The sequence below is a fragment of the Numenius arquata genome, chromosome Z, assembly GCF_964106895.1.
Source record: "Numenius arquata chromosome Z, bNumArq3.hap1.1, whole genome shotgun sequence".
Classification (NCBI taxonomy): Eukaryota; Metazoa; Chordata; class Aves; order Charadriiformes; family Scolopacidae; genus Numenius; species Numenius arquata.
The window spans coordinates 12,998,649-13,010,582 of NC_133616.1; the positions used below are offsets into that span (position 1 = coordinate 12,998,649).

Genomic DNA, 11,934 nt, shown 5'->3' on the forward strand with positions numbered 1-11,934 from the left:
AACGCGCCGCCCGGTTGGTTCACACGCAGGGACCGCAGCCGGGCAGGCGGAACGGGACCGGAGCCGAGCGGCAGGGATGCAGCCGCCGTGACCGGGAAGGGCGGGGGGCGGTGGCGGTGGCGGAGGCGGTGGCGGGGCGGGGGGAGCCTGGGGCGCGGCCGCCCGCGCTCAGCACCCGGGAGAGCTCCGCCGCCGCGCCGCGCATGCCCCGGCCCCGCCGGGGCGCATATAACCGCGGAGCGGGGCGGGATCGGCGCCAGCCGCCTGCAGCCGTCGAGCCGGAGAGAGACACCGTCCCCCCACCCCGCCTTGCCGCTCCGGTAGCCCGCTCGCCGAAGAGGCTGCCCGCTTCGGGGGTCTTGGGAAAGGCTCCCGCGGACCGCTCGTCCTCCCTACGATGGGATGGGCGAGCCCTGCGAGCGCGGTGCCTGCTCGCCAGCCGCCGGCATGAAGGAAGGAACGGACTGGGAGTCCTGGGACTCGCCGCTGGGTTTTCCGGAGGGCGCCCAGATGGGCAACCGGAGCAATGTATCCTTCCTGCAGCTCTTCAAGAACATCAACCTGGAGCGAGCTGACGGGATGCAGGGGGACAGCTCCGACGTGGTGCGGATTGTCATCTCACTGGTGTACTCCGTGGTGTGTGCCCTGGGGCTGGTGGGCAACCTGCTGGTGCTCTACCTGATGAAAAGCAAACAAGGTTGGAGAAAATCCTCTATCAACCTCTTTGTGACCAGCCTGGCAGTGACTGACTTCCAGTTTGTGCTGACCTTGCCGTTCTGGGCAGTAGAGAATGCGCTGGACTTCAACTGGCTCTTTGGCAAGGCAATGTGTAAGATTGTCTCATATGTGACAGCCATGAATATGTATGCCAGTGTCTTCTTTCTCACTGCTATGAGTGTGGCTCGGTACCGCTCTGTTGCTTCAGCCTTGAAGAATCAGCGGCGAGGCAACCCACTGGGTGACTGTTGCTCTGCCAAGTGGCTTTGTGCCCTCATCTGGCTGTCAGCTATCCTGGCTTCTCTGCCTCACGCCATTTTTTCCACCACTGCCACCGTCTTTGATGATGTGCTCTGCCTTGTCAAGTTCCCTGAGGGCCGAGGCAGCAATGCCCAGTTCTGGCTGGGTCTGTACCACATCCAGAAGGTGCTGCTCGGCTTTGTGGTGCCGCTGGCCATCATCAGCCTCTGCTACTTGCTCCTGGTGCGCTTCATCAGTGACAAGCACGTTGGCAGCACCTGCAGTGGCCCCAGCACCAAGCGCCGCTCCAAAGTGACTAAGTCAGTGTCCATTGTGGTGCTGTCTTTCTTCTTGTGCTGGCTGCCTAACCAAGCGCTCACAACGTGGGGCATCCTCATCAAACTCAATGTGGTGCACTTCAGTACTGAGTACTTTCTCTCTCAAGTGTACCTCTTCCCCATCAGCGTATGCCTGGCACACTCCAACAGCTGCCTCAATCCCATCCTCTACTGCCTCATGCGCAGGGAGTTTCGCAAGGCACTGAAGAGCCTCCTCTGGAGGATCACGTCACCTTCCCTCACCACCATGCGCCCTTTCACTGACACCACCAAGCCTGAGCAGGAGGAGCAGGCCCTGCACGCCTTGGTGCCTGTCCAGCCTGTCACTGCTTCTTCCCCTGCTGCAGCCGTCCAGCCGGAGGTGGCCTACTACCCCCCTGGGGTGGTGATGTACAGCAGCCGCTGTGACCTGCTGCCTGCTAGCTCCACGGAGCAGCGCTGCTGAGATGGGGCAGGGTGCTCTGGAGGGTGGGACTGTGGGGTCTGTGCAAGATGGTGCCCTGGGATACTGAATGTCTGGTAGGGACAAGGGGAGGAGGGATGGGTAAAGGAGGGCTTCTGTGTGAGAGATGCTCTTTTGGGCTTGTGACCACTCTTGGAAACTTGATGGAAATTCTTGTCTTGAAAATGTCGCCTGGACTGGAGAACAGGAGTAGGAGGAGGCAGTGGTGATGCACTGGGGATTGGAATGTCTCTAGGAGATGCTTTTTAGTGCTTCTACCTGATCTGGGAAAGAGCAATCTGGAGAGGGTGACAGGACTTGGGGAGGACGCAGGATGTTTGGGGCACCATAGGGAGGAGAGGGGCTGGATGGGGTGGAGCGAGGCTGGGAAGCCTCAGCTGTCTCCCCCCAACCTGAGGTACCAACCTGTGGCCCTCCCTCCCCTGTATGTGTGTTTGTGGCAGGGGGAGGGAGCCAGGCTGCTTTCTCACTGCTGCGTGGCATTGTAAGTGATGCTCCTGGGCTCCCATGAGGGCACAGGGATCAGGCAGCCTATGTCCTATTTTGTACCTGCTTTGGTGGGAACAGCCAGGACAAGTGGGTACAAGGCTGCTGCTTCTTCAGGCTTGGCCCCCTTTCCCTTTCCTAGGGACCTAGGAAAGAGAGAGGAAAAGAAGCAATGTTCTCCCCACCAGATCTCTGCAGGATCTGCTTTTCCAGCTCCTCTCACCCTCTCTGCTGCTGCCAGGATACAGAGCAACCCAGACAGCCAAGAAGAAACCCAAGGACAGGACTTGCAGCTTGATGGAGAGGTGTTGCTTTGCCTGGGTTTGGAGGGGAGGGTGTGAGGGTACGTCATGTTCCCCAGCCTCCCTCCAAGCTGCTGGAGGGGGAAACCCGCAGCCCCACATCACGTGTGGCAAGGCAGGCATCTCTCCCAGGGCACTGAGACTGCAGGTTTTGTTCTTGCTGGGTTTCAGACTGTTTGTATTTCACTCCAGGAAATCAGCACAACTGTAAATAAAAATGGGAAAGAGAAACAAATCACAGTCGCTTTGAGCTGCTTGCTCTGGGGTGCTTCTGGGTTCAGCTAAAACCAAACACAAAGGTTTTTGTTCTGCTGAAGTGTTTGTTAAGGGTCTGCACTGATACTTGTCAGTGTTTCAGTTAACTCCAGTTCAATTCCTCTGGTGTGAGCAGCCCTAGAGTCCTCAGTTTAGTGCTCTTGCACCCTGGAGAAGGGTGCCTGTCCCAGCCTGTGTCCCAGAGGAATGTCTGGGAAATAATTTGACATTGATCTGAAATGAACTTTTAAGGGGATGAGAAAAGTGTAATTTTAAGCTGTGAAACTTTTTATGGTAAGGTTATATATTTACTTTATAATTTTTTTTTTTTTAAATTATGAGGAAAAAATAGTTTAGAATGGAAAGGTCAAAACATTTCTTTTAAAAGATGGAAAAATGCAACAGTTCTGGTTTTGTTGTCAAAACACAAATTTGTTAATCCCCAATACTGCATATGGGATGAATATTTAAATGCAATATTCAAAATCTCTCTCTATTTCCAGTCTCTTCCTGTGCAGCCTAACTCCAACATCTGCCTGACTCTGCTAAAAAAGCATTTCTTTAGAGGGTTGTTTGTCACTTCTAAGTATTGGTGTGGAGCAAACTTGCTATTTCTGTCCAGAGAAAATTGCAGTGCTGTTAGTGGCAATTATGCTTTGCAGACTCTGTTAGGTTTACTGTACATGTCGGTAACTCCTGTTGTAAAATTCAGGTTTGGTCTGGAAGCAGCTGGTTCTGCTACTTGAAAGGAGAACCTGTTGTTCTGTTTTTTCAGTGCAAAGAGACTTCTACTGCAGCCTTGGGCGCTTGCTAACTGGTAAGATACAGGTGCCTGGAGAAGAAGCAGAAGTGAGCTGGCAGCTGATGGACATACTATTACCGATGCAAAGACTCTGAAGAAATCAGATATATTCACAGAAGAACTTGAGCATCTAAGTACTGTACAATGGCCCCTCTAAGTTCCTAAATCCTGACTTGGCTGCCAGCTGAAGGCTGTAGGTACTTAAAGTTTTTTTCTAAGTAATTACATTTTTTTGTGCCTAGAAGTCTGCTCCTGAGCATCCCTAAATCTGCTTAAGTCTGTAGCATTTACCTCTGTACTTAATGGGGATATCTCAGTCAGGACTGGCCGCAGTGTGTATCCAAAGTCAGGGAGGCAGCTCTGCATCTGAACATGGAATGCCCTGTGCCAGGCCACACTGTTTTGAGGGGCTGTAAACTTAACCCATTCCCCCATCCCTTTGCATCTATGTCTAGATATGCTTCTCCTGTCCCACCTTCAATGCATGTGCAGATTATGCTCTTTCCTCTTTCCTTTTGAAACACTAATTAAGTGGGCAGAGCTTTTGCTCACAGCCTAGGAAACTCAGCAAATGTGCTCAAATCCTCTGGCTTGAAATCCTCTGTTCCCTGTTGCATGAGTTGTTCAGCATTGCTGGATCACAAAGGGAAAGCAAGTCCTTTAACACTGCTTTGCAGCATGGTGGTTAGGGTGTGAGCCCCAAAGATGAAGAGCCAAAATTTTTCTTCCTTGTAAATACGGAAGAGAAATTGGATTCAGGTCTGTATTCCAGGTCTCCCCTTCCCAAGAACAATGATTAACTCACTCCCAGGCCCTGGCTTGATTAAAGTTTCAGTATGCTGTGCAAGAGCCCGAGAGCTTTCTAGACCTAGAAATCTAGCAGCCTAATGTGTCAAAGGATTTTCAAGAAATGCATTTGGGTCTCACATGGTCTGGGAAAAAGCCCTAATGCCTGTGCTAGCAGATGAAGAAAGCCACGCTGTTGTGTGAGAAAAGGATACCATGAACATGTAATTCCAGAGTTCAGAGAGATTTAACCATGTCTGTAGAGGCCAGAAGAAAGTACCTAAATTAAGAAGAGGGGATGAATCTCAAAGCCAGTCTCTCTTCTTAGTATTTGCTTTTGAACAGCATAGTTTCTTGCTTGGCTTGCTGGAATTTTAATCCCTATCGTGATGCTTAAATGTTCTTGTGCGTTACATAAAAAGCTATCCAGGTGTCTAAAGCATAACTATGAATTTCAGCAGATAGCAAATTGCCTAAAAGACATCCTCTGGGGTGCTCAGCATGACAAAACCCATGTGCTTTTGTGGATGTCAATACAGACATAATTTTATGCCAGCAAAACAACACAGTAAAACAGATGACGTTCAGAACAACCCATAGTTATCCCAGAACACTAGCAAGATACCATGTTCAGAGGAAGCCCTGGGTATCTGATCACTAAAGACATAAAAACCCTACATTTGGCAAATCATCCAAATAGGAAAATACCTTGGATGTGTAGGGAATGGACAAAGGACTTAGAGGGCAGCTCTCTCTTAAGCCACTGGTCCACCGGATGTAGGTCATGGATCTGCTGTTCAAAAGAGGCACAATTGGCCAAATGTTGTTTTAGGCCAGACTGGCAGTTCAGGCTGTGCGGGTCGGTGTGTGTCCAGCTTACCCAAAGAGCTGTGCATGAGCAGAGAGAGATATTTTGCTTCAGGCTGTGCTGCATGTCCCATCTATCAGTGCATGGAATGTGGGCTCTGTGTTGCATGGGCAGGAGCACCAGCCTGGGCATTGCCAGGAAGGAGCAGTTGCTTTGAGCATGCACGCAGCATCAGGCCTGTGGCCTCAGCAGAGGGTCTTTCTAGCTCCAGTTTTGAGACTACCTGTTAACAACAGCAAATACTGGGTATCCGGGGGTTTCCTAAGTAATCGGCACAACACTGCAAAAACACTAGTGTTTCCTCCGAATGTTTATGTCTTCATTTGTAACAATCGCCTTTTCATGATCTAAAATAAAAACAGCTGAAGGATACAAAACAATATTTAAGGTGTTCTTTGTGAGATTTTTGTGACCGGTCTTCTTCTGTTGGAGGTTCTTGGTGGGGTGCTGGTAGAGAGGTCCATGTTGCTACAGAATGATAAGGACCTAAAGGTGCAGGCTGACATCTAGTGACAAACTGAAGGAACCTTTAAAACCCAGATATTAGGCACTGACTTTGATTGCCCAAGGACTTTTAAATATCCCCCCCCTCAAATAACTAACCAAGCTCTTAATGTAATAACAACCACAAATTGAATTTCCAAGCTTGCCTTTGAAAAGCCTTTTCAGTGGAAATATTACTTCACTTTCTCTTTGAGTTATTTTGGCACTCACTTTAGCAATAAAAAAAATCCAGTCCCCTTCATTCCAGTTCATGATTGTCTGCACTAAAACTTGATTATTCAATTGAGTGCCTGCGCAGATGCCCTGATCTAATTGGTATCCTTGAGCCTGGGCAGGCATAGGTATGGATGTGGTGCAGCACAAGGACATTAGATTGGGAGCCTGGATCGCCAGTGTTTAGTGAGAGTTATTTCTCTCCTGCTTCAAAAGAGAATTCTGATTAATCTGTTCAGAAGGTGTTATTGAAAGTATCTTTTCATCATCATTAAGCAGTTATAAGAATCTCCTCCAGGTACATTCTCAGCATCAGTCAGTGCAGCAGTGGTTGAGACAAAGTCTGCAAGAAAAGGCTGGGCAGCCAGTTAATTTGTTCCTTTGCTAAAGTGCAGCTGGTAACTTGCCTTAGATGTGTTCCCTAGTTGCAGAGAGTTGTTTTCCTTAGAACTGGCTCTTTCAAATCCTACATATATGTGCAGGTTCCTCAACCCGTAGTGCATAGCCTCAGAGCCCTTCCCAAGGTCTTAATGGTAAAATACACTCACAGGACGCCTGAGCAAATTGGGCCAAAAAAACACCATGAGACAAAACCAATTTATTTAATCATGCAAGTTCTTCGAAAACTTGACCTACCTGCTTGGGGAGTGCTAACAGAAAGTTAAGGTTAGCAGAAAGTTAAGACTGCAGACTATTCAGTTAGGGAAATAACAAAATAAACGTAGCTCACTTTTTCCCTCACTTATCCATTCCTTGGGGCAATGAGATATTGTTGTTCCTTGCACAGACCAACTGAATGAGTACACTCACTGCAGAATGATCAAATTAACTATTCAACACTGACTTCTAGCATCATAGTTCAGTGAACTTTTCCACTTTTGTTCAGAAGTCACATCTAACAATGTTGGATAAAACTGGAATCTTGCATAAAGATTACTTCTTTCTCTCTGTAGTTGTGAAAAAGTCTCTGATCAGCTTAGGCAAGAACTCTGAAAACCAAATACCTTCAATTTTTTTTTCAGGCTAAATCCTAAAACTGAGATAAAGTTACTAGTAATTCGTAGCTACCAATACTTAGCCAGAGTTAAGACAATGGGGAAAACACATCTGACCAAGATGATAACCTTCTATGATAAGAAGACTGGCTTGGTGGGTGAGGGGAGAGCAGTGGATGTTGTTTATCTTGATTCAAATAAGGTTTTGATACTCTCTTCCGTGACATCCCCATAGACAAACCAATAAAGAATGGACTAGATAAGTGGAAAGTGAGCTGGATTGAAACTGGCTAAACTGCCAGGCTTAAAAGATTCTGTGTTTCTGTGACAAGGTGAGCATAAGCCAGCAGTGTGCCCTTGCTGCAAAGGCAGCCTACAGCATCCTGGGCTCCATTAGGCAGAGTGTGGCTCGCAGATCAAGGGAGATGATCCTTCCACTCTGCCAGCCTGGTGAAGCCACATTTGGGATGCTGTGTCCAGTTCTGTGCTGCCCGGTACAAGAGAGAGATGAACTTACTGGAGAGAATCCAGTATGATGGAGGGCTTAGAGCATCTGCCATATGAGGAGACAGAGCTGGGGTGGTGCAGCCTGGAGCTCAGAAGGCTCAAGAGGATCTTATCAATGTGTGTAAATACCTGATGGGTGTGGGGGTTAAAGAAGGTGGAACCAGACTCTTCTCAGTGTTGTCCAGGGAATGAACAAGAAGCAATAGGCACAAAGTGAAATTCAATACATTTCATTTAAACATAGGAAAAAACCACATTTTTATGGGAATTGTGGTCAAGCACTGGAACAGGATGCTGAGAGAGGTTTTGGGGTCTCTATTTTTGGAGATGCTCAGAATCTGACTCAAAACAGCCTGACCAGCCTGCTTTAGCAACTCTCTGCTGAGCAGAGGGCTTAGACTGGGTCAGCTCCAGAGGCAATCCCAACTATTCTGTGCTTCAGTATTATTGTGTGATGTGATGGCAAATAAATTGCTATAATTATGTCTTTGTTCCAGTACAGTAGAATTAGCACGTCTGTCTTTCTTGACATTTATTTTGAAAAACCTCTGAAAATTTTGTGCCTTCAGATCATCTCCTACTCTGTATTTCAAATCATCTATTATAAGTTTATGGTCATAAACAGATTTCAAAAACCGTTTTACTACTTGTTTCTGCCGAAACAGCTGAGGGGGCTCAGAGGAAATACACTCTTCTTCTTGCCCATCAAAAGGCATTTTCTGCTGAACTCCAGTCCCTTCTTCATAGGCAAATCCAGTGATGCCTGTAGAGGTAGAGAGCTGCCCATGAGCTCCTGAACTGACAGTAACAGGGATCCTACAGTACTGTATTAAATAACTGCTCAACCTGTACAGCTGATCATAAATAGTGAAAAGAAGAATCTAGTTTGAATTTCAGATTTGAGATTACATTTTTAGCGATGTAGACTGAGCACACTTGATATAAAGTCATTCAAAGTAGAATATTCCAAAATCTGAAACTCCTGTTCAGAAAAGAACACCACTCTTTGATAAGGTGCCATCTGTTTCTCGGAGATAACCATAGTCCTAAAAACTGTTATATTGCCACGTTTTGCAATGTAATGGCAATCTAACAAAGTTTGGGATATATTTCTTAAAGGTCTACTCAACAGGATTAGGTGTTATGTTGGAATTTCAGCACTTATTAATCAAATACTTCGGCCCTCAAAATCCTTGGAATCCAACAGCTTGCAAATTGTATTGCAAGATGGCATTTATTTCATTAAAAAAAAAAAAATCAGATCTGAATGTTGAAAAGCAAAACAAATCATTTGAAGTACATCTGCACTTACATGGTGATCTGCCAGCCATGCAACTCCAGGCTGGTGCTCCCAGTCTTTAACAGAAGGCATCTCTGCCAGGACCTTTGTCTTTCCTTCATGTCAGTCCTTGACCCCCACATTTCTGCTATTCTTCCCTCTCCTTCTCAGCATCAAACGAGCAGAGGGGCCCTGAAAACAGAGGTGTCAAAGATCCTGATGCTGCCTCTTGTCCTCTCCATGTCACTACAACCGCTGTCCCTGCCTCCCAATGCACCTTTCCTGTTGGGAACCAACACACCAAAAATTCATCTGCCAAACAAAGCAGGGACAGCTGCACTACAGGATTGACTCTCAGCGTTAGCACTGAAGCTTTTGAAGGCCAGATTCTACCTTGAGTTTGATGCGCGTCCTCAGTGAGCTCCTACCACCACAGGTCCACGTGGCAATGTCTGTCTGGGCATTACACATCTGGGTTACAGCTGGTAACAAGCAACTTTCCTTTGTTGTCTATGCTCAAAAAAAAGGTGAACTGAACGGCAGCAGTGCATCGCTACAAGGAAACTTCAGAGTAAGATGAAGCAGAGAGGGACAGGAGCAAGGTTAGAAAGCAATGCAAGGAAAGGCAGCTCCTACGACCTGGAGAAGTGCTATAATGTCATTGAACACCGGGGGGCAACGAAGCACCCAGCCTTCGGGGAAGAAAATACTTGATCCTTCCACGGACAGCAGCCCCCTTCCCTCTCCTCCTTGGAGCAGACATAGCCTTTGATAAACATCCTTTCAAAAAGCAGTCAATTTTTTAGTAAAGGTCACAGATCTCTCTCCTTGAAAATAACAGGCAGGATCTGCTTATCTGAGTCTACTGTGCAATCCAGAGTGGAGAGCACTGAATTTTGTTTTCCCACTACTGTGAGTACTTAACCTGGAGCAACACAAGGCAATATTCTCTGGTTTGATGTCTGTGCATGATGTGAAATCATTATCAGGTAAAGTGGAGTCATACACAGGTAAAATATTAATACATGGGAAGGTTAAAAGTTCATTTCCAAGAAAAAACTTCAGGAAATAGAAGTGATTAACACACCTTGCATACATAAAGGAGCAATGTATGAAACTGAGTACACTGTAGAAGGCACCAGAATTACAAATCGTTTCTCACAGTTTAGTCTTGGACAAGTGGTCCTGAACATTTGCTGCTTAAATAAACAAAGAAGGAGCAGCTCAGGAATGAGAAATGTATGCTGGAAACTAGAGGGGAAAGTTTTGGTGTATAGATCATTTTTTATGGATTTATCATGCCAAAAATCATTTGAAGACATTTTGCAGCAGACATGTCCACCCTCTTCCTCCATGAAGCAATCCCTCTACAGTTCAGAAATATCAAATGTCACTGTTGCCACATCTCCTATTTACACCATTCTCCCTTCCTTTTGACACGCTGCAAGGACTGGTGCCAATTAATGGGCACCAGTGCTAAAGCTGTGAGTTCTGCGAAGGCAAAGATATTTCTGATTCATCCTGACATGTGTAGTTTATGTGGAAGAAAAGTGTCTCCCACAGACCACCTGGGTTGCTTGTTTTCAAAGAAACTTAATGATATCACTGTGAAAGATAGAATGAACATTGGAGAAACAAACAAACAAACAAACCCAAAAAACCCCAACTAATTCTGATGTTACTAACAACTGCAAGTACTCTAAACAAGAGAGGCAAAACTTCCATGAAGGTTTGGCTTGCATGACATGGCTACTTGTTCAATGGGAATAAATGGCAGGCATTTGTAAGAGAAAGAAAAAGGCAAGTGTCATGAAGATAAGATGACGGATTTGTATCCTGCCTCATTTCATTCAGCCATGACCGGTTCTGTTACAGTGGGAAGGAGAAGGGGTTGTTGATCTCAAGACCTCTCATCTTCATCTAAATGTGTCATCCATGTAAACATGATATAGAGAAGATCTTTATTTATTTGATTTCATGTATGTGGAAATAAAACCAGATGAGAAAGACCAGACCCAGGGTATTTCTAAATTTGAAGCTCACATCATTGCAATAAAAGCTGATACTAAGTACAATGACTGATCATATTGATAACTCAAGTCCCGAACTAATGTAAAAGGACAGAAAAGGTGGAACTTAAATTAGTAGCACCACAGTACAGTTCTCCTCTGCCTTTAACATTTTTAACATTTTAGTATTTCTATTGCTGAAAGAAATACTTATTTTATCCCTTCTCATGAATTAGTAACCTTTTAGATTGTTTTCAGTAGGACCTGAAATACATTTTTGACTTCAGAATGAGCACCGCCATAATTTTTCTGGTTTAAACACTGTTTTTCAAATTGTACACAGTTTTTTTGCCTGCTTGCTATTTTTGACGAAGACTCATGGAGAAAAATACTATTTTGAAGTCTTAGAAACAATCATAGGATGTTTTTATGGAAATGTTCCGTGTTCTGTAGCATGCAGTGAATTTTAAAAGCAAAGATCACGAGAAAGATGATAATGTGAGTTCCTGAAACAGTTTCCTCTGAATAACTTTGTAAATAAAAGCATTGATATAAACAATGGTCACATCTCTCTTCTTTCTGTGGGTTCACAATTCTTCTTATGTTGTTACAGTTCCACAGTTACACTGTGGGCTGAATCAATGGCGCTTTCTCTTTGTGTAACAGAGCAGAGACAGCACTCACCATTCAAATTTTAATGTTCTGATGGCGTTAAACCTCAAAGAAAATATTGGTAAAGACAGAGGTAAACATTGTAAAGTTCCTTCCCCAGCCTCACACTGGAATTGGAGCTTTATGACCTCAGCTCCTGGAGCACAGGTTTAAACAGTGCTTCGAGTCCTGCAGTCCTGTAAAACCAGATCACCTTCTCCTTTCTCCATTTTTATGGCTCCACAGAAGCCTTGCTCATCCCTTAAAAAATCCTCCTCTCAGGAGATACGGAGTTAATGGAAGTTAGTGAGTTAACGATGGCATAAAGTGAATTAAAAAGACAACCATCTTTCATTTTCTGGCCTTCTCCTGTTTCTCCTGGTTGAGATCCTTGTGCTCCAGCCATCTGAGCACCTACAAAGTGTTTCAAGCACAGTCCAGGGGCTCAGTCTTCCAAGCTTTTCTCTTCCATGGATGTGACTTGAGCGGGATTCATGAAGAGCCACAAAATGGAAGAAA

The 11,934-nt window shown here is 45.7% G+C and overlaps 1 protein-coding gene across 1 annotated transcript; it reads left to right on the forward strand.

The window, feature by feature from the left end:
- Positions 1-402: 402 nt before the first annotated feature.
- Positions 403-1,740, forward strand: RXFP3 (relaxin family peptide receptor 3). The gene has a single exon (XM_074166717.1). The coding sequence runs from the start codon at positions 403-405 to the stop codon at positions 1,738-1,740; it is 1,338 nt and encodes a 445-aa protein (XP_074022818.1).
- The last annotated feature ends 10,194 nt before the right edge of the window (positions 1,741-11,934 follow it).